Source organism: Diorhabda carinulata, chromosome 7, assembly GCF_026250575.1.
Source record: "Diorhabda carinulata isolate Delta chromosome 7, icDioCari1.1, whole genome shotgun sequence".
Taxonomy (NCBI): domain Eukaryota; kingdom Metazoa; phylum Arthropoda; class Insecta; order Coleoptera; family Chrysomelidae; genus Diorhabda; species Diorhabda carinulata.
The window spans coordinates 8,020,927-8,043,442 of record NC_079466.1 but is presented as its reverse complement, the minus strand read 5'-3'; the positions used below and the strand labels follow the sequence as shown (position 1 = coordinate 8,043,442).

Sequence of the window (22,516 nt, the reverse complement as noted above, 5' to 3'; positions counted from 1 at the left end):
TTTGCTTTTTTAATTTTCTATTTTTGAATATACCCTCTAGTGGCAGACTTAAAATTCTGAAAATAATTTCCACGTGGTTCTCGGGACCATTTTTTTGCTGAAGCCGTGATATTATCCGTTCCTGATATATAGCCGACGGCCGTTCTTACTCACCCACCTGGTATGTAGAATTCTTGAAGGATGCATTATGGATCAACATATTTTTTTAGCATTTAAACAGATTATTAGTGCTAAATAATTTCTAAATGAGAATACTAAAATGAAAAATATACCAACCTTCTAAAAATGGGGTAAGATCTCCTTCAATAAGTGGCAAACTTAATTCGGCGGGTCCGAAAGTTTCAGGAGCGTTTGAAAGGCTACTTTCTGAAAATTCCGATTTGATAGAAACATCCGAAGGTGGAATAGATTCTGTTGGTTCAGCTTTAATAGTGGCTGTAGTTACTGTATCTTCAGCTACGTATTTGGTGTTATGCGATTTTTTTATGTGTCTAACTAAGTGGTCTTTTCGGCCGAACCTTTGAGGACAAAATTGACACAGGAAATCTCGGTTGCCTACAAGAGATTGAGACAAAGTAAAACACTGAAACAAACTTTGCAAATATTCTAAAATCATTATGTACTGATTTCTGTCATTTATATAACTATAGAAACTATTCGATTATTATAACTCCAAAGTAAAATCATATAAACTATTCTTGGCACTCATACTCATTTATACAGAGTGTTTCATTGATAATTGAAAATATTTTATGTATTGAATAATAACCTCTAATCTTCTAGCATAATCTTTTTAACCTCCTAACCTAGAAAATATTTATTTCTTTCTTTTCAACCAAAGCCATCAGACGTACACGTATTTTGAAAAACTTTTGATAGTTATGCCATCATGACGAAAAGACTTGGAGTACAGTGTATTTATGTTTAGTGAGAAGAAGAAAAAGAAGCAATCATTAAACTAAACAACAAATAAAACCTCACAAACACAGCGTAACCAGCAACAGACTGCTCTTTACGTTCCTTGCTACAACCAAAAGTGTATGATTTGAATCGGTTCATAAGGAATTATTATCAAACTTCACATCACGGTTTGAAAAAACGGGGTTCGTCGATAACTATTTTGATTCTTTCTTCATACGTAACATACGTAATACTCTTATACACTTATCTGTCGATGTAGAAAATCCGACTCATGTTGCTAGAGTTCCGTCAACAAGGCTTGGGAAATGTTTCGGTTACGTTTAATTGCAGCTGCCCTTAATGTTACGGCAAATGTTAGCGGACATTCTCCGTACAGAATCTAGCCTCTCTTTAATTTGCATGGGCATAAAAAAATTGAATAACAGCTCGATACTCAATATTTTCTATTTTCAGAAAAATCTTCACAGCGAATCACTATTATGTCTGTCAAACAAAAATTAAGTGTTCAAAATGGCTGAAATTTTATTGGGAATATCTCAACGCATGCGCAAATTGTTATATCTTCAGTTCAATTTTTCAAACAACTCTTCGTACATACGTTAGTAATGGCTGTATCATATAAACAAGGATATCAATATTCCCAGACATAAAAGTTACTAGTACTAAAATTTCTTAGTCGTTATTAGGTACACAGTAATTTTCAATATTTCTAAAACCATTAGGAGCATACATGTTTCTCATTAATTTTTAAAAAGTGTAATGAAGGAAAAATTATGGTAAAAAAAATTCATTATAGCCAGAGCTCATAAAAGAACAAAACAATATACTGTTTATTCATTTTTATTATCATCCTTATAAAAGATCGCGTGGCACCGGAAATCTTTCTAATCAAGCTACATCTGAGAAGAACGGAAAGAGGACCATACCAGGGTAGGTAAGTTTTGCACGGAGAATCGTAGAACTGCTAGATGTTGAGAATTTATATATCTTCCAAGTGAGAATACCTTATGAGAAAAGAAAAGAAAGAGAGAAAGGAGATCCTCCTCTTCCACACAGACAGAAAAAGAGAATGCCGGAATTGAGAGAGCCAAGTGGGAGACAACACTTAGGTGTATGCCAATTGTACTTTCGCTACCTCAGTGAAGGGTTTGCATCGGAGATGGCAATAACTAAGGCATTAGAGCATAAATCTAAGGGTGGTGACACAAAAACAACTCTCTAAACCTAAAAAAACAAGGATTGAGATTACCCCAACCCACTGAAGCTGATATTTGCTTTAATCACTGAACATGTACATATTACTATACACTGAAGGACCTTTTGGTGGAATTAATTCATGCCGTTTGGTGAAAAGATTATGTTTTAAGTCATTCTAGTCCTATCGGACCATTCATTAAGTGATAAATGTATGTCAAGTCAATTTATCCAATTCCATAGCCTACAGTACGACATTTTAATAATGATGGAATACTATATAAAACTAACAAAAGATGTCACTTCAGTGATGAATTTACCAGGAAGCTATAGCATGGACGGCAAATTTGCTCAATTTTTTTTCTGTTTCTATTTACAAAATAAAAAAAAGATTGGCAATCATCCTTTGGAATTTCTCACGATCTTCAGTCATGCGTAATAGATTTACGGCACCACGTACATGGATGAACAAGAGAATTTTATGTGATTTCGAGAAAAATGCTATGGAATTAAACGTATAGAAAGAAAATACCAGAAAAATGGAAAAAAAGACTATGAAAAAAAAATATTTTATGAAACACCTGATTTAGTCATTGGAATGGTTGCGAGTCATTATTTCAGTTATAACACGTTTCACGTTGTCATTGTCAGCAAAATGCAAATTTTCATTTCTTACAAAATTGAGTGAATTCTACCATCGGTTCTAACGGAAATGCTAGTTTCCTGGAAAAAAGTGTACCTTAATGATTTAGAAAAATAATTAGTTTAAGAAATGAGTATTTTTCATCTGAAAGAATTTCAATCCAATCAAGTTCTGTATCAATGAAATGTTCGTCTCTGTTACTGTTAGATCAGAATTTAGAAAATATTATCCAAACTTTTATATAACATTTAGTTTAGACCAACAAGTAATTAACAAAAAATATTTATTTTATTGTTGTTAAGCTGAGAGTGTAATGAGAAATATGTATCATATCGTTTTAAAATCATAGAGTTGAAATGTGTGGTGGCTAAAGATATATAGCCTACAGGTAGCAGATGTCTCAATTTCCTACTGTCTCACTTTATATTAGAGAGCGGATTAATAACAAAGTTACTTTCCAGAGTTGACACAATTACAACTTTGATTGTATTGTTAGTTTCCATCATCTTTCTGATGTTTTGGGTCAAAATTTTAGATTAATCTGTCAGATTAGTTATAAAACAATCATATAGAGAAAACCGTTTCTTCAATATTATCATGAGTGCTCCGACCCATGGAATAATTTGTATGTTTCTGCTTTTATAAGTGGCCATATAAACATGGTTGATGCTGTACCTGCAAAGATAATGGTTAATAATAAACTCGCGGCTTGTACCCCTATAAGTTTTTAATACAAGTAAATGTTTCCACTGAAAACCACCCATTATACCTTAGAAACAAAAATACAACAAAAAAGTTTTGTGATCTCATGTTTTTGGGATTTCAAATCTTTATTGAGAAAATGAAAACGGTAACCAATATTATACTGTTATTTTTATTGTTGGACTAAGTCACTTTTTCGTGGAATTATCCTCGTATAATACAGGATCAATGTAATAGAATAATTTCTATAATCTGCAAATATTTCTGCTTGTTTCTCAAAAGATTTTCTATTATGATCAATACACTTTTGCATATGTTTGAATCAATTTTCGAAGCTTTTTTCCATTTCGATTGAGGTAGCTTCTAAACAAGTGATTTAAACGCATCAACCGTTTCTTCAGGTGTAGAAAAACGTTGACTTCGCAATTTATTTTTGATCCGCGGGATTAAGAAGAAATCATTGGGTGCCAAACGGATGTTTTCACTGTTCGAAAATTTTTTGTTTGAACTTATGTGTGAGAGCTCGCATTGTCAATTGATTTCCCTGATTTCTTCGAACACTTCTGGCAAACAAATACTGGTGTACCATTCAGAATTGACCATTCTACATTGCTCTAATAGAACGGTTGCAACATGTCCAGTTATTTCACAAAAACAGGGGAACATTTGCTTTAAAGTGCTTAATGCGCGAAAAACTGTTGGATTTGACTCGTTTTGAAAGAGTCATACAGTCGATTGTTGTTTAGTTTCGAGTTGATATGCCCTGATACATGATTCGTCGCATGTTACGATCTTATAGACGTCTTTTAAAGCAGAGATTTTTTGAGCGATTGTCAAATTATGCGGTATCCAACGCGAAAAAATCTTTTTGACAGCAAATGTTCATATAATGTTGAATGTATGCGAGTGGAACTAATGCCCAAGTATGCTCGTATCTCACTGTATGTCACATGACGATCTTGCAACATCAGTTAACGCACAGCATCGAGGTTTTATGGCAAAATAGCCGATTTTGGGCGACCTTCATAAAATTTGTCGACGAAACACGGTGGCTCGAGATTTTTAATCCCTAAAAGTCGGACAAACGAAAAGATTTATCAAATGTTGCAAATCAAAACAAAATTCGATAAGAAAATAGAAACACATTCTAGAATAGTTACATGAAACAAATTACATTACCTGTATGTACAACATTATGCCTTCGAACGTCCTTTCTTGTAAAAAACTTTCTACCGCATTGTTCACATTTAAATTTCTTGTCGTTTGGATTTTTAACTGTACGACTACCTGCATGTATTTTCAAATGGTATAAAATATCATCTTTACTATCAAAAGTTTCGCTGCACATTTGACAGGTTAGGTTACCTTCTTCAGCTGCATGTAAAGCCAGATGTTTCCTAAAAATAGTGTTAATTGTATAAAAAACTATTTGCTGAAGTAGAAGAATTAACTTCTACAACTTAATTACTAAAGTTCGTAAGTTTATTTTTCTAAATATTATCACAATCGTAATATTTCAAACTTTATTCATGATCAATGAATCAACTGAAAACGGGTGCCTTCAAGTGGTAATTTTAAATAAAAATTAAACATAAGTCATATAAAGCAATACCGAGTTTCTTTAATATTACTCTTGACTTTTGCTCAGCTACGACATTAATTAAACTGCAAAATTCAAAAACTCTAGCGACGTAGCTACCTCTCAGACTTAAACAATTATTAATCAACATTTTCTTCAATCTAGCAGCTCAATTGAAGATATTGTTGTTAGAACGAGTAAGCTTGCTCCACATCTTGACCGATTCTACATGTACTACCTAACTCATCCAAATGTGTTTTTCGGAGTCGATTTAATCCAGATCTATCACTCTATTAATCTCAGCTTATAGTTCATAGTCTATGAATTCTTATATAGTAAATAGAGTGCGTTCGGAAAAACCTATATGCACGTATCAGGTGTAAACAAGCTTTACACAAAGTTTCAACTTGCTGCTTCGATCCATTTGATTATAACAGAGCACGAGCTACGGATGTTGGAAATGCATAAGGTATCGATATATATATTGTATCGATGTTCTTAAAAATATCAGTATCGATATTCATATTCTATTTACAAAATATAGAATATCGGTATATAAAAAATAAACTTTTTGGTCTAAAATACTTCAAGCATCTTACTTTACTTTGATAGCCATCATTTTTAATAAATCAAAAACGATAAAAAATATTGTTTATTATTCAAACCAATATTTATCTGATACAAACATAAGAAAAACTCTTTGATTTATTCGCTCGGCTGTAAGCCAATTTCTGTTATTGAGTACTGTGAGCTTTACAACAGATGCCACTCTCTCTGAGGAAACGTTTGAACTATGTCAGAAACTACAGGGGTGAAATCGCGACAATCAAACCAAAATTTTGTTGAATTCTCTTTTCTGGGTATTAAACACTGATCTTGATATCGCTTTAGTTTGCTAGGAATATCATCACTGGTTCAAAGTAAACTGGAGATTGCTGAAGCTGCAGCAATATCTGCTGATACTTCTTTCATGTCCGGACCAAAACGGAAGCGAATAACGGTAGAAGTCTAAGTTCAGCCGGAATAACGAACATACACTCAATTTAACTGCCAGTGACAAGCAGAGTTGCCAACTTAAATACCAAATTAAAAAGCAGCCAATCGAGTCGAACAAAAACAAAAAAGCAAATTGTAATTTGTTAAAAAAACGTTAATATGAAAAAAGGATTCCTTTTTTAGGATTTTTTAATCATAAAAAATATCGTTTTCAATACTTGGAATTTTATATCGATACATCAAAATATTAAATATCGCTCAAAAATATCGATATATCGAAAAAATTTATCGAATTATCTATATTTTTTGACAAGCCTAGCTCAAACTTGAAAAATGTCTCAAATTGGGTTTCGTGATGTTATAAAATATTTGACTTAAAGAGAATCAACACCAACACAAATCAAAATCAGAATGTTTACGTTGGCTAGTGGAAGAAATTGTTTTAAATGACCGGCGCCTAAAAACAAAAGAAATTGCAATTGCAAGACAGACCGGTATTTCCAAAACAAGTGTTCTAAAGATCGTACATCGATATACGATTTTTAGAGCTTTTCCGCGAGGACCAAGAAAGTGTGATTCAATCAATTGTAAAGGGTCATTAACTCACTATGTTCAGAGATCCAAATGAGATTCCATGGTGGCATCAGAAAGGACAGCTCTTGCACAAAATAACAAAAATGTGATAGCTATAATGATTTGGGACTGCATTGGTATCTTTTTGATTGGGTTTAAAGAATCAAATACAACCGTCAACGCGACATATTACTCTGACAATGATCCAGTCCATACTGCCTCTATTTCCGAAGCTACTGTCCACGGTAAAAGTGTTTGGAAATAAAGGGAGAATATATTGAAAAATAATCAATGTTGTCTATTTATGATCTTTCTTTCTATGTATATCATTATTAGAAAGTCGGGTTCTCCCTGAGATGAAATTCGGTGTATGTTGTCCAATCCTATGTAGAAACATATCCCACACATTCTCGATATGATAAAAGTCTGGGGATTGTACTGGCTACAGTAACACGTCAAATTTTTGTTGATCACTAATTTGTGCTGCGTGTGGATAACTATTAACGTAAATGAGAAATGAGAAGCTATGTGAGAGGCCGCTTCTGTATAAGTGACATGAGTCAACGTTTAAGGTTACCAGATCGTCTCCGAACTTTTGACTGCCGACAATCATTGCCTCCCGTTCTCGTCTATTTAACCTTTAACTAAACCAATTTTGGTATTATAATGGTAGTTTGTCTTCCAGTGGTTGACACTACAAGTCTATTCTAGCCTGGTGGGGTAGCAAAGGCACGTCATTTTTAATAGGCATCCCGAAAACGTCGCCATAGTTTGTTTGTTTCATTTACTAACAGATGTATACTGAATGGACAGTTGAGCCAATACATCCAAGCAAATAATCTAATTTATTTTGATTAGATTTACAATTTATGAAAACTTAGACTTTTCGATCTGTGTATGAGAAGACATTATCAATTATACTGAAAAAATACATACTTTATACTTTTAATCATTTCATAATAGTTTACTTGTCCATATTTACAGTTAAACTAAAATTTTCAACATTTAATAAGCGGGTGATTTATAATAAATAATCCACACATTAAGATGGTCCAGTCGCAAGAAAAATTCAAATATTATAAGTGTAGCCCTCCTTGATTTAACGACACCTTTTGTATGTGCCCTCGATCTCATAAACATCGACTTATTTTCAGACACAAAGTTGAGGATGTTAATTAGAGCACGTCATTTCAAGTTTATTAATAATACAGTATTTATTATTATAAGTAATATAACAGGCTAAGAGCCAATATTTGCCAGACATATGTATAAAAGCTGAAATTTTTTTACATATTTTCATTAGTGTAAAGAAGAATGTTTGAGGGTTACAAACTTTAGTAACGGTGCTATTGGTAGGTATAAAGTAATCTAGGGGCGCAGTAGATGACCTCTCTTACGTTAAATTACGAGGGCTGTTTTTTTCAACCTCCGATCGCTCCGTGCAGACATTACGCGGGAGGAAGAAAGCTGTAGGCGACTGCAAAGCTCTCGCACTACACACTCCACCATTGTTGACATTCAGGCGTCAGCCGGCGTTGTGCTACAGCCACGTAAACATGTCCGCCATTATTGATGCTCCCACCAAGTGTGATGGTGTTGTGTGCATGATGAAGGGGGCCAAAGACGCAAATCTGTCGTTTCAGATGACCTGGTTCAACAAGTTGACTGAATGTTTTGTTTTGTCTACGGAATTTTCAGAAGTTTCAAGGTCTGTTGTGTACTCTATTGTTACTGAACGAATAGGAATAGAGGGTATTGAGAAGCTTGTCCACAGATATGACAAATGTCTCAATCTCTTCGGTGATTATGTTGAAAAGTAACCGTAAGTGTAGCAATCTTTTGGTACAAAATTATTGTTTTATATGAACTTGTCTTTTATTTATAGTCAGACGTAGTAGAAGATCAAATGCAATAAGAGAGCATTGCTTATGTATGTAAATGCATTTAAGTGAGTATTCGCGCAGTCTAAAATTTATAATTAATAAATATTATATATAAATATTACTTAAAAGTTGTGATATAATGATTTTTAAACAACGAGATATATTCAAAATGTTGAATACTCTCTTAAACTGAATAAAGGCTACTTAGAACTATATGTGTAACAGCATCAGAAAACTGTTATAGTTCTTCTAATATCAATTGCAGAATATAGTTGTGGGAGGAACAATCAATATTTCATAAATAAGGATAGCACTTATACCAAATTGAGGAATGAAAAATAATGTTTACTCCCCGTATACAATTCGGCAAACAAACCGTCAGTCCACGTAGACCCATCATCTCCAGTGTTTACCAATGAAAACATCAAATCTAATCTGTCGGAAGGCGTATGTACACGAGTTCTTTGAAACATTTCTATTACTTTCGACTTGGATTAAACAGCTGTGTGCCGATCAACTCGTTTCGACTTTTGGTGTTTCGTTGGTTTTCACGTATTCAATAGTAGTCGCACTTCGCTACAGGAATTTCGTAAAAGTCGTCTAAAATCGGCTGTTGTACCAGAAAACATTGGAGATCGACATATGACATACCGTAAGATTGAGGCATACTTGAGCATTAGTTCCACTAGCCTACATTCAATATTGCATAAATACTTGGCTTCCAAAAATATTTTTTCGAATTGGATACCGCATAATTTGAGGATAGGTCTGAAAATGATGTCGAGTTTATAATTTTAAATGATTTTGCAATTTACCGCACCTATTTAGCCTTCATATAAATTTTTAAGAGTGGAATATTTTTACTCCACCCTCATTTCTTCTTGCAACGCGCCAATCGTTTGCGCCGTCAAGGAATTTCCGAATTTAGACGCGTTTCAACCCGTGAACCTAGTTCTTTTGTTCATATATATTGATTGGTAAGAAATTATTCGATTCAGTGGTCTCAATCTGCCCATTCTGCGCACCCCTTTTTTAGTTGATTTCAAGGCGTCAAACTGTCTACTCCTCAGAATTTCAAAATCAACCAAAAAGGGGGTGATATTAAGTTTATTATTGATAATCAATATTGATTATTATTGAATATTTAATACGAGCAAGCACCAACTTTGCAGATAACTTTTTCATATATACTCTTTCATGCAAAATACTGCGTACACATTTAGTTCAAATATTTCTGGAGTAGTTACAGTAAACAACTGTCCCGGACACATATATTTATAAATAGGCAAAAAAAAATAGAATTGGATTAGTTTAGGGCAGGCAAGGTAGGCAAAACCGCTTGGTAAACGGCAGGTTTGCAAATTGTGCAGAAAAGGAGTTGTATATGGCAGATGAAAGAGATGAATTTTTGACTAAAGCATCTCTCATTTACTAAAAACAGTATACTTTTGTATAAATGAGTTTTTTCCTCCAGGTGTATGACCTGAACATATATTGTGTTTCTCACGACTATAATTTATTACGAACAATTGTTGCTGGAACACCACATTTAACACACGGATCCATCTTTGGAATATTGCCCGCACATTTGGAGCTCGGCTCCCAAATATACTCGATGCTCGACTCAATATAGAAGAGAGCAATCCGACTTATAGGCAATCCAGAGTTGACTAGAAACTTGGACAGCTGAAGTATAGGAGAAAGGTCGACGACCTGACTGTTTTATGGTGCCCACAGCTTTAATTTATCATTTCTTTGGAGAAGTACAAGCCTACCAAGGGACGTCTTTACCGAACACGAGAAAAGAAGAAAATCATTTTTTTGTTGTTTTTATATACGAGGATATATTGAAAAATTCTTAGCTTACTATAGAACTAAACAAAATTTCAATGTCAAAATATTTTATTATTCAACATATTCTCCTCTTAATTGGATACATTTATTACAGCGAACCTGCAACGTTTCTAGACCTTTAAAAAAATGTTTCTTCTTGCTCTGCAAACCAGATCTCCACAGCTTTTATTACATCCTCGTTGGAAGAAAATTTACGACCATTTGAACTTTTTTTCAGTTGAGCCAAATCTGGTGAATAAGGGGGGTGTTCCAGTTATTCAAACCCTAAATCACGAATTTTTTGCATAGCAACATGAGATTTGTGTACAAGGGCGTTGTTCTGCAAAACAAAACACCTTTGGATCTTTCCGCGTCTTTAACCTTTAATTTTTTCCAGTAGGGTGGTCAGTAATGTCGAACAGTAATCTCCAGTTATTGTTCTACCATTATCCAAAACATTAATCATGATTACTCCATGGCAATCCCAAAAACTGAAGCAAAAACTTTTCCAGTAGATTTTTGGACACGAAACTTCTTAGGTCTTAGAGAACCAGAGTGTCGTCATTCAATCGATTGTTGCTTTGTTTCTGGATCGTAGAAATGTACTCAAGTCTCATCGATAGTAACAATTCGGTTTAAGAAGTCTACATCGTTTTCAAATCGAGCACAGATCGAACGCGATGTTTCTATCCACACTTTTGGTCAACATTCAAACATTTGGGGATCCAGTTTCCAGCAATTTTTCTCATGTCCAAAGAGACGTGAACTATATGATGAACGCGTTCGTATGAAACATTCAGTGCTTCATATATATATATATATATATATATATATATATATATATATATATATATATATATATATATATATATAATGATAGTTTATTGGGAGGTCCTGGATAACATTTTTCCGATTTGTAAAAAAATTATTTCTATAATATTTACAATTTAGTACAACATTAAGGTCCGAAAGAAAAAAAGGTTGGTTAGAATCTAATGAACAATAAGCATTCACATTTTTATTAAAGTAATTTATTTAAATAAGCAATATAAACATATATCTATCATTGCAGACATGAATGTGCACAGGAGTAAAAAACAACCGCACACATATATCATTTCACATTAGCTTCATCTACTATTGCAGACATACGAGGGTTGTTTTTTTCCAACCTCAAATGGGATGTAGAGAAAAGACGAGTGAATATACAAAAATATTTTATTACCAAAAGGAAGGTACATTACACTTCATTTCTCAACTTAATCATCTTAACGATTAAGGAATTTGTTACATCAATCTGTGAACAAGCTTTGCAATATTGTGTGACAGTTTCTATGAACACCACTTCAGTTTATAAACGTCGCCCTCCAAAACACTGCTTTGGTTCAGGAAAAAGATGAAATCACTCAGTGCTATTTCGGGATTGTATGGTGGGTGTTCGGAAATGTCTAATTGAAATTGTTGAAGGGTTACACAAGCGCTGTGGGGACGGTCATTGATTTGGATCAGAAAAATTTCAGATGTTAGCATGGCTCTTTGTTTGTTTTAAATAGCTCTTCGTAAGCATCGCAAAGTTTCACAATGTGAATCTATATTAATTGTTGTTCCAAGCTGCATGAACCCCACACACAACACACCTTTTTGGTTAAAAAAAAAACAGTTGCAATACTCGTACGGCTGTTGAAGGGGAGAATCAATAGCGATAATGTGACTGCAACTCAACAGGAAATGACCTGTTGGAATTGCCAGCGACAGAGCGTTTGAACGGGAAAAATGCGCAGTCGCCTACTGCGTACACCATTCACCTGATGTATTCCTGGCCACATACTGTGCGATCGGAGGTTAAAAGAATAACCCTCATAAGTGGATGTGCAAATTTTATTCACTATTTAAATTTATTAGCGTTTAGTGTATATATTCTTGCAATTAATGATGTCCTCTTTGCCTTTGCCTGGAATGCTTCTTAATATTATCTTTTTGCTGCTTCACGAAACTTCTTTGCGTCCTGCAGATATTGATTGTACTGATAAATTTTTCTCCTACAACATTCAATACCGGAAGTACCAGAGGACCAGACAGTACAGAAGTGGTGGAACGAGTATTTTCTTTATATTATTTAAATATGCTGGATAAAAATTTCAAATCTTGCACTCTCCACATTTTTTCACCATCTCAACAGATCTTGCTATTCTCAACATTTTTTCACCATCTCAACAAATCTTGCTATTTTCAATATTTCACATATTATTTTCTTTGGCACTTTTATATTTCGCGCATTCTTTTTATCTTAAGTTCAAAGCTGAAGTAGTAAAAAAAGCAAAAGTCTTAGGTATACAATTGTACTTCTTCTTCCTCAATGGTGTTCGATATCTACTTCGCGATTCATCCCTTCTTATTTTTACCAGTCTATCGTCTGTCATTCGCCATATAAGTTGGTTCCATTGTTTCTTAGGCTATGATACCCATCTATTAATGTCTGATGTTTTCGCTTCTTTTCCATGTAGTAGTGTTTTTCTTGAGATCCGCCCAAAAATTTCATTTCTGTGGTCTTCAAAGAGTTGTTTCGTTTTTCATGTCTCTGACCTTTTTTTCTGATGTATTGGTCATTACAGGTCTGATTCTTGCTTGGTAAATTCGTTTCTTGTCTTAGGTATACGTTTCGCCATACTACGTTCTGAAGACATTCCGTAACCTCATTTACTCTGGCTACTTGTTCTCTTCCCTCGTCTTCTACGTCTCCATAACGGGTTATGTCCATTCCAAGGTACTTGAATTTCATTTTCTACTTAATACGGTCAAACGCTTTTGTGAGATCAATGAAGCAAAGGAGAGCTTGTTTGTTATATTCTATGCATTCCTCAACCAGTTGTCGTAGGATAAATACCGCATCTACGCAGAATTCTGGATCTGAATCCTTCGTGCTCGTTTTCTTGTATTGTAGTCCGAGTTAATTTTGTTTCATTGTTGTATTCAGCCGATTAATCCCCCTGTAATTGGCCAGTTCTTGTTTATCTCCTTTTTTTACAAACCATTCCATGAAACGGAGCTCTTTCAGGATAATATTTACGCATCTATTTTTCAGTTTCTCAAATTGTTTTATCGTACAATTGTCTCGAAATTTATCTATCAATGATTTATGTGAATTTTCGAAAGTAACATCAAAAACATGTGAAATATATACGAGCCATAAAATAAGGATCCCAATAAATTTCCATAATAAAAACATGTTTATTGGCATTGGATAATACATATTTGAAAAGTTAGATTTCTCTCTATTTTTCGACATAATCGCCGTTAAAATCAATGCATTTTGGCATACGATTTAACATCTTCTTTAGGCCTGAGTCGTAGAAGTCTGTCGCCGCGAAGATAGCTAAAACCTCTTCTTTCAGCTCTTCGTTGGTGGTAAAATGCGTTACGCCCAAGTTTAATTCAGCATAATCATTAGTGGCCAAGTCTGGGCTATGAGGGGGATGTGGAAGAGTATTCCATCCAAATCTATTGATGAGATCAGTGGTGACACGGGCGGTGTGTGAACGCGCGTTGTCCTGATGGAGACACATTCCATTTTTGAGCTTACACCTCACACAGTTTGGCGAATGTCCACCGGTCGAACATTTTTTGCACAAAAAAAAAATGGAATCACAGTGCGTAATTCGTATCTGAAGTGAAAATCAAATGGAAGCTTCATTCTTCACGGCTACCAAGAATGAAAGTTGTAGTCAACACGCGGGGACGGGAACTGGGAGAAAGGAAGCCAAGCTAAACGCAGGTCTCGCCAAATACCGCTAATAGTGTTTCTACTGTAGCTAATCAAAGTTTCATAATTTGTTTTAACATCAGAATTTTTGAGAGCTCATTGAATAATAATTATTGAGATTAAAAGTAATAAATACTACCTGTAACTGAGCAAGGAAGTGTACTGTTTTTTGCAGGCTTCACAAACGTGAATGATCTTCTGTGGACTATGAACTTTGATATGGTTTTTAAGGTGATCCTTGCGGTGAAACGTTCGGTCACACACTGTACAACTAAATGGTTTACGATCAGAATGAATAAGAGCATGTCTAACCAATTTGAACTTTGAGGTGAAGGTCTTTTTGCAGTTTTCGCATTTAAACGGCGATGAACCTAAAAAAATTCGACAGTAAATAAATTATGTGTTTTAATGAAGCTACATCGTAGTACATCATTAACTTTTTACACTGTACTCCACATATTCATAGTAAAATATATAATTTTAATTCTAAAAGTTTTGTCAAAGAGCAATCAAAACGTTCAATATTTTTTGGTATTTGAGAAGAGACTCACATAGGAAAAGTGATAATTCAAACCGGATTTAAATGGTGACTGTCTATGCAAGATCTACTATACTGAACACACTGTTTACACTACCACTACACCAAATTATCTAACTTGTTTATCGAAACGCGCGTCAAACAGTGTAATTATAAGTGTTGGTGTAGTGGTAGTGTAAACAGTGTGTTCAGTATAAATACCACCAAAAATTCCAACTTAGAAGGTCTAATATCAAATTACACACAAGAACAAAGAAAATTTTATCCAGAAACAAAATACTTTTATAAGATAGTTCAGTATCTAAATATTGCGGATGCAGTTAAAGGTAACTAATAAAAACTATCAGAAATAATTATCATGGCATACTTATCAAAAATGTGTAAATTCCTTTCTTTCGAGACAATTAATTATATCCCAAGTGAAATTCATATTGTAGATAAACTAATTGTAATCAAAATAAATCAAATTATCTGTTATTATATAGATAGCCACACAACTAATCTTATTCTTAAGATCCTTCCAAAGTATTCTAGTTATTGACATGAGGAAAACATAACTGATTTTCTTTCTATAAAAATTTTATATTTATCACCTCAACCGAACTAATTGGAAAAGAAATCAAAAATTAAAACTAAGAATTCACTTATAAAACGTCCACAATATCATGAAGAAAAATACTGTAATGGTAAAGAACGAGACAAAGAAACATTAGAAAAATTAGAAAATAAAAGATGAAATATTAGTAAGAATTAAAGGTGAGAATTTTTAATAATAGTTATACTCCATATTGCAAATAATTTTTAAAAAGTGTTGTATTATAAAGCTATTAGTATTGGTAGTACTGTTTACAAGTTGGGAGAATATTCCCAGAATTATCGTAATAATAGCACTTGAAAAAAAATACAATATAACTACCAGGCCGTAATTCTAATTTCCATTCTGACAAGCCTTTCCAAAATATAAAATTAGGACTGGTTGATGAGTAAAGCAAACTTAGATTGCTTCAACCATAGTTACTGTTTCTTTAGTAATAAATTGTTTTTGTGATAGCTCTATTATTTTCTTTTACAGGAAAATAGAAGTCAAAAACACGAGCAATATTGTTTCTTCCTGACACAACTATTTTTAATATTTAATTTTATTTGAAAAAAAAAAAGTATATATTCAAGATGGTCCAGTATTATGTAATTAATTCTCACAGTATGACTTGAAATAAGAATTAACTTTTTTCTCAAATTGATTAATAGAGCAGATAGATAAAACGATTTAAAAGTTGATTCTATTTTATCAAACATCTGCCGAACAGTTTAGATTGTGGGTTTCATATTTTGGGAGTAATCATAAAAGAAAAGGTTTTTATGTTTTCACCTGTCCCAATCCATATGAATAAAGAATAGTTTTTAGGGGATAAGTCTCAATTTTAAAAATTTATAATTTATTTTATTGACAAATTCATTTAATTATTTCCATTATAATTTTCTTCATGAAACCAGTGAGCCATGTGAAATTTCTATAATTTACAAAATTTCTTGCATTTTCAATTTCCGATCAGGGTTGACAATATTGTGAATTTATCTAATTGTTTCGGATACAGCTATATCAACTGATTGGAACGTTCGGCATCTACCGTGTTTATATGTCCACATCGAAGCTGAGTAAACACAAGTATTTATCTAGCTAAGCTTCAGTTTGAGCGATGTTTTTCTTCTTTCGAATGCAAGGAAGTAAACGAAACTTTTTTCTCTTTTCTTCTCATATCACGAGTTGGTCTGCTATCAATAGCTGTTGAACACAAATTATGCAGCTTCTTACAATATTTGTAATTTCAGATGAAATTTTCAAGATGTTATCATCTCAATACATTAGAAAAGTTGGAATTATAAATTCATTTTCAAAGAACTGTTCGACAGGATAATAAAAAAATTTTGCGAACCTTCGTCTCTATCTGCATATATTTGAGGGTCTATATGAAATGGTAATAAAATTTGCTCAAGATGAGAATTCGTTAAAGATACCAGATAGATGATTTAATAAATTCTGGATTAGATAAGCCTTTTCGATATACAAAACTTCTTACTCATTCATTTATATAGGATTCAAGTTTAACCACCAAATTGAGCATTTCAAATTATTATTAAAACTATCCTATATAATACATTAGAAACTTAAGATACAGAGGGTATCTCATAAGTAATGTCGGTGTCTTTATGTGTAAAGTCCTACGACTCAATTTAAACTTGTTATAACTAGTCTCTAATTCAGTGCAGAGTACAATTTTTCTCTTTTCTTTTATTTATTAACGACGCAGAGAGTTATTATAATAAATATTAAGTAGTCCGATAAATATATATTGAGATTACAAGAAAAGCAGTACAAAAACCCATCTAATACCAGTACTCGCCAATTATCGGACTCCCTTGAACCTTTGAAAGATTACGAATTAACCCGGATAAGTAGATGTGAAAACAGATCCTTGTCCGGCCGAAAGATGATTATTTTATTGGACGCATTGTTACTGGAGATGAAAAATGGATATATCTCAGCATCGCGAAAATGGAAAATCGGTGATTATACAAAGGACAATTACCAGAACCCGTCGCAAAGTGGTGGATTCGAGCGGAATTTCTTGTTGTGTGTCTGGTGGAGTTATGAAGGTTTAGTGTACATTCCAGATAGTCGATCTATCAATGCCGAGATATATAGTGAGCAGCTGATGCAAATGTATGAAGTTTTATCAGAAAAAGATCCAGGTTTAGTTAACAGAAAGCGGGTTCTTTTACAACAAGACTATGCTAAACGTTACTACATCTGGCATTTAGTCCGGATCTTGCACCGTCAGATTTCTATTTATTCAGGCAAGTTTTTGCATCTAAGTCCAAAGAATACGTTATCAAGGTCTCAAAGAGCTTGTCGAACGTTGGTTAAAATCATCGAATACGATGGGCTATACTTCGAACATTAAAACTTTCTTTTTGTATGATTATTTAATAAACATTTTAAATCGGCGTTTTTTATGAAACACCCTTTATACTTTATTTCCTTATTTCTCAGAACCTTTTATATTCATTTTGTTGTTTTGATTTCAGGTATATTTTAACTAATAACGTGTTTTTCATAGATCACAGTATTATGAAAATATTTCCTTCAACAACCCTGATATATGAATTAATATATCGATAATCATATTAATAACAAAATAATATTTACTTCAATAATACAAGGGAAGTGCGACTTTTCAGAGGTTGATTGTACTTTTACTAAGTTAGTTATATTGTTGGTTTCCACCATGTTTTTGATGTAATGTATTAAAATTTACATAATTCTCAACATGAGTATTATTTTTATTATTGGTTAAATAAGGAGAAAAAACAAATTGTCAATTAAAGATTATGTTTTACATTTAGACAATTATAGGAACGTGAAAATATACGTAAATATTTTGCTGAAAGTGTTCCGTCTCAAGGAATGATTGGATAGCCTTTAAAAGTGGCCGTATGTACACGGATGATGATGACCTTTCACGGCCGTAATTTATTGTAACTGTAACAAAATTTTATCTACAAGGTGAGGGCCGCGATTGTTTGATGCAAATAAAACGCAGGCTTGTAGTAACAAATTAAACCGAATGTTTGGATATCTTTTAACGTAATGCAAGTGATTTTTTCCGATGATTTGTCACAGTAGAAGGAGCTTAGGTACACCATTATACGCCAGAAGCAGAAGTACTGGTTTTTCATTCCACATGTGGAATTCTTCAGAAAAAAGGAAATAACAACATTTTGATGGCGAACTTAAAAGAAACGAAGGCATTTGTTGTAGAAAACAGTATTCTACCATCACGGAACTTTATTACACTACTGGAGTAAGTGTGTAAAGTTAAAAGGAGAATATGTCGTAACATAAAATATTATTTCGATCTATCAAATTGTTGGACAATTTTTTTAATGGCAAATCCACTCTTCCGTCAAACCACGCTCCCATAACACATAGGCAAAGTTAAGACACCAAATTAATAGATTACTTGAATTATAAATTTTGCTTAAATTGTTTGGATTTTTTTAAATTTTTTTATCCCGTTCAAAGGATTTTTTTATTTATATCATTAAATGATCTATTTCATTGTTTGTTACAGCAGTTTTATTTTTTAATATTTTTTATTTTAGGCCACTGAAATATTTTAATTTCATTTTAGTTTTTTATCATCCAAAATAATTTGATAACTACTCTTGAGAAAGTATATGGTGTGGAACAGCCAAATAAAATTTGTTCATAAATAAATGAGGGCGTGTTGGGAAAAACGCTTGGACATGTCGATTTGAAAAAAAAAGTAATTATACACGGTGTGTCATGCGACATTGGCCAATATCAAATTTCTTATTTTAAACCCCTTGTATATTTTTTATTTTTTTGTTTCTTCAGAAAATTCTAGACATTATTCATGTACAATGCCTGTACAATACCCATCCTCAACTATTTCGGAAATATTAAATGTTTTCAGATTTATTACAAAAGATGTTCAAAATGCTATCCAATCGCATCTTTACCATCATATAAGTTGAAATTTTTAGTTTTGAATAAAATTGAGTTGATATCCCCACAAAATAGTCTAATGACATCGGATCAGGAAATCATGCTGGCCATTCTATTGATCCGCACTTCCCTATTCACAGATTTGGAAAAGTATGGTTCAGGTACTGCCAAACATTGATAATGGGGAGGTGTTCCTTCTTGCTGGAACCATATTCACAGGAACTGGTTTTGCTTGATCAAGATATAAGTTTCTCTAACTTACCACGACAATATTTTGGAGCAGTTGTCATCAATGAAAAAGGGACCATACGATATGTTTTCCAAAATTTCCTGGCCAAACATTCACTTTTTCCGGATATTGCGCAGGTTATTCTTTATCCAGTTAGGATTCTATTAAACCACTAGCTACAATTATATTATTATCTAACATTGTCATCATTTGTTCACAAAAAAAAAACGTTTTCCTATGGAAATACTTTTCCATCTGTCGTCATGACCAAGCTGACGAAACTGCTTTTCCGTTTTATTAATTTTTCTTAGTGATATAAGTGGGAAATTTGTAATTTTTTTATGAAATAAGCGAGCAACTTCCATTTGTGTCTATGTGTTATCTACCCAAACAAACCACTTTTCTGATATTACTACATACATTTAACTAAATTCAAATGAAAATAGCACTGATTCTGATCAATACTATTATAAAGGCAGACAACAAGTTGCTAATGCTACAACAAAAATAAATAAACCTTTTTTTTCTCTATTTTTTGAATTCGTATCAGTGGACTGGAACGGGGATTGTTTTTGCTTACTCCCTCGATATCAAGAGTTAAATGGGAAAAAGTATTGAGTGTAATGTAGCGAATTTGTATGAAGAAATAGATTTTTAATGTTTATTTTTGTGATAAATTTGAATACATTTAATATCATCCAAACCGTTAAAGTTAGGTATATAATATACAGGTGGTTGCATTTAGAATAAAAAAGTTGGTATTGTCTACTGTCACGTGATATACTCTGTCTAAATTTTTTTGTGAAAAAATGTGCATTTAAAAATACAAATCGACGTGTCCAAGCGATTTTTCCAACACGTTCACATTTATTGATTAAGAAATTTATTCCATTTAACTGTATACCATATGTACATATAAGCATATGTAGAAAGATATGGCAAGGAAAAGTGTTTTACATTTTGATGTTCAAGATCTGTTGTGTTCTTCAATTTAGGACTTTATAGATGGATAGTTTGACAATAAAGAACATCTTCTATGATTGAATTTTGATATTAATGATTTATTAATTTATTCATCAGGATTATATGCAAAGTAAGGCCGAAATGTAAAAAAATCTTTTCTATAGAGAAACACATTATTTATTAAAATGGAACGTAAAATCAAAATAGGCACATATAATGTATAAGGTGTCACGATAAGAGTGTACGATTTAATTTGAAAATAAAACGCATTTTTTTTTAGCCTGAGATGATATTTTTATTGTATTGTAAAGTAGACATGTACCGATTACGTATAGAATAAAATATCCGGCATCTGCCCCGCAGCTCTGAACACAGACTTTTTTATAAAATTTTGACAACGATGTTCTATCTCACCAATAATTCATTGGATCTCAACTTTCGACTTAATTTATTAATGTAGATCTGAGATTTCAAAAAAAATCCAAAATCTGGAAATCACATGATCTTGGAGATCAGTTGACATAGGATTCGATCTGGAAATCCTTGCTCCAATCAAGCGATTGTATCGTGCACTCTATATGGTAGGTAACTTCCTGTTGAAAATATAAGTTGATCAAATCCATCCCATCCGCTTTGGCTTCAAGAGCTCCAATTTCGCGTTCCTGTAATGAATGCGAATTCGAATCGTGCACTCTTGTTGAAACACCATATAATTATTAAGCTAAAATTTCTAAAATACTAAAATAGACAAAACTTAATAACAATAAAACACAATGTAATATATGGAAAGTATAGCACGTTTTCTAGGAGACTAATATATTGCATCCTACCACATGAAATGTTGGATACGTCATGAAATTTCTTATATTAATTCTTGTACATCATTGAATCTGAATTATATATGTATATATATTTAATATGTATATATTAAATACCAAATAAATATCAGGTACTCTAGAACAATTATATGTAATGAGAGAAATTTTACGCAATCCTGCTTCTGTTTTATATATAGCAAAAAAATTCATATTTCAAATAAAGTTTTGAATAATTTAAAACAATTTAAAACTTTTATTAGCAATAACTTGGTTATGATGGTAATGGCATTTATTAGGCATATTAAGTTTAAATAGCCTATTTTTCGATTTTTAACAAATTGAAAGTTTGAAACGATTAATTTCTATCAAATTGAACCGAGAATAGCCAGAGTATAGTTTTTTGAAAAACATAAGAAAAGAAGCCCAATTTTTGACCAAATTGAACTTAGCAAAGTCAAATTTCGAACAATACATAAAGGGGTCAAAGGTAACAAAATACGATTTTTTATATTATTCACAAATATCTCGTTTTCTGTGAGTTTTAAACTATTTGTATTTGATCATTATAGTAGAGAATTGAATTCTCTACATTTTTTGTATTCAACATAAATTATATTTTAATTCTAATCTAATTTATACTAACGACATTCTATTTAAATGAAGAAAAAGAAAAGAAACAAATTTTTGATCAATGTTTTAATTAAAAGGGTCATTTTATAGATTTATTATTATGTAAATTATTAAAAATTTTGACAACAAGTTCTAATTTCAATTCTCTTATTTATTTAATTTAAAGTCCTCTTAATCACCGTCACCGTAACCACGAAATTTATTTCCAAGTCATTCATAATTTCTAGGTCACCATTAAATTCGTTCTGACATGGTACACCATTGAGACAAATTTGACCGTTAGACTGGTCGCAAGCTAAAGAGCACTTCCCTGCATCAACATTTTGAGCCACAGTCACTCTTACAGTTACAGAATATTATATTCAGTGATTCATATGGAGCAGGTGGCAAAATAGTCAGGATGGGTTTAAGAAATTCATTACGCATTGTCAAATTCCATCCCTTGGGTTCTAAATCATGCCCTATTCGAGTTTGAACATAATGTTGATGATCGATACTATCTACAGATTTTGGAGTTATGAACTGTTAATAAAGTTTGCATTCCACTCTCAAATAATCTCTGAACCGGACAGTTTTCTTCTTCAAATGTTGCATCCAAATTAGGCAGTTTTTCCAATGTTCTTAAAAACATTATTTTCTCTTTTTTAAAGAGCGCAGAAAATGTGTCACAGCCACTTAATGCATGCAGGAACACGGGGATATGTATCAAAACTTTTGGTGAAG

General features: G+C 32.7%; 2 protein-coding genes across 2 annotated transcripts in view; both read right to left on the bottom strand.

Moving 5' to 3' along the window:
* The window catches only part of LOC130896701 (zinc finger protein 830), a 286,395-nt gene that overhangs the window by 76,841 nt on the left and 187,038 nt on the right, over positions 1-22,516 (bottom strand). The window lies entirely within an intron of this gene.
* LOC130896697 (zinc finger protein PLAG1-like) overlaps positions 1-22,516 on the bottom strand; it is a 67,230-nt gene that overhangs the window by 16,169 nt on the left and 28,545 nt on the right. Inside the window, exons 4-6 of the mRNA XM_057804959.1 lie at positions 14,224-14,455; positions 4,640-4,857; positions 277-555 (exon numbers count right to left, since the gene is read on the bottom strand). Of these exons, the coding sequence (XP_057660942.1) occupies positions 277-555; positions 4,640-4,857; positions 14,224-14,455 (729 nt within the window). The remainder of the gene's footprint in view (positions 1-276; positions 556-4,639; positions 4,858-14,223; positions 14,456-22,516) is intronic.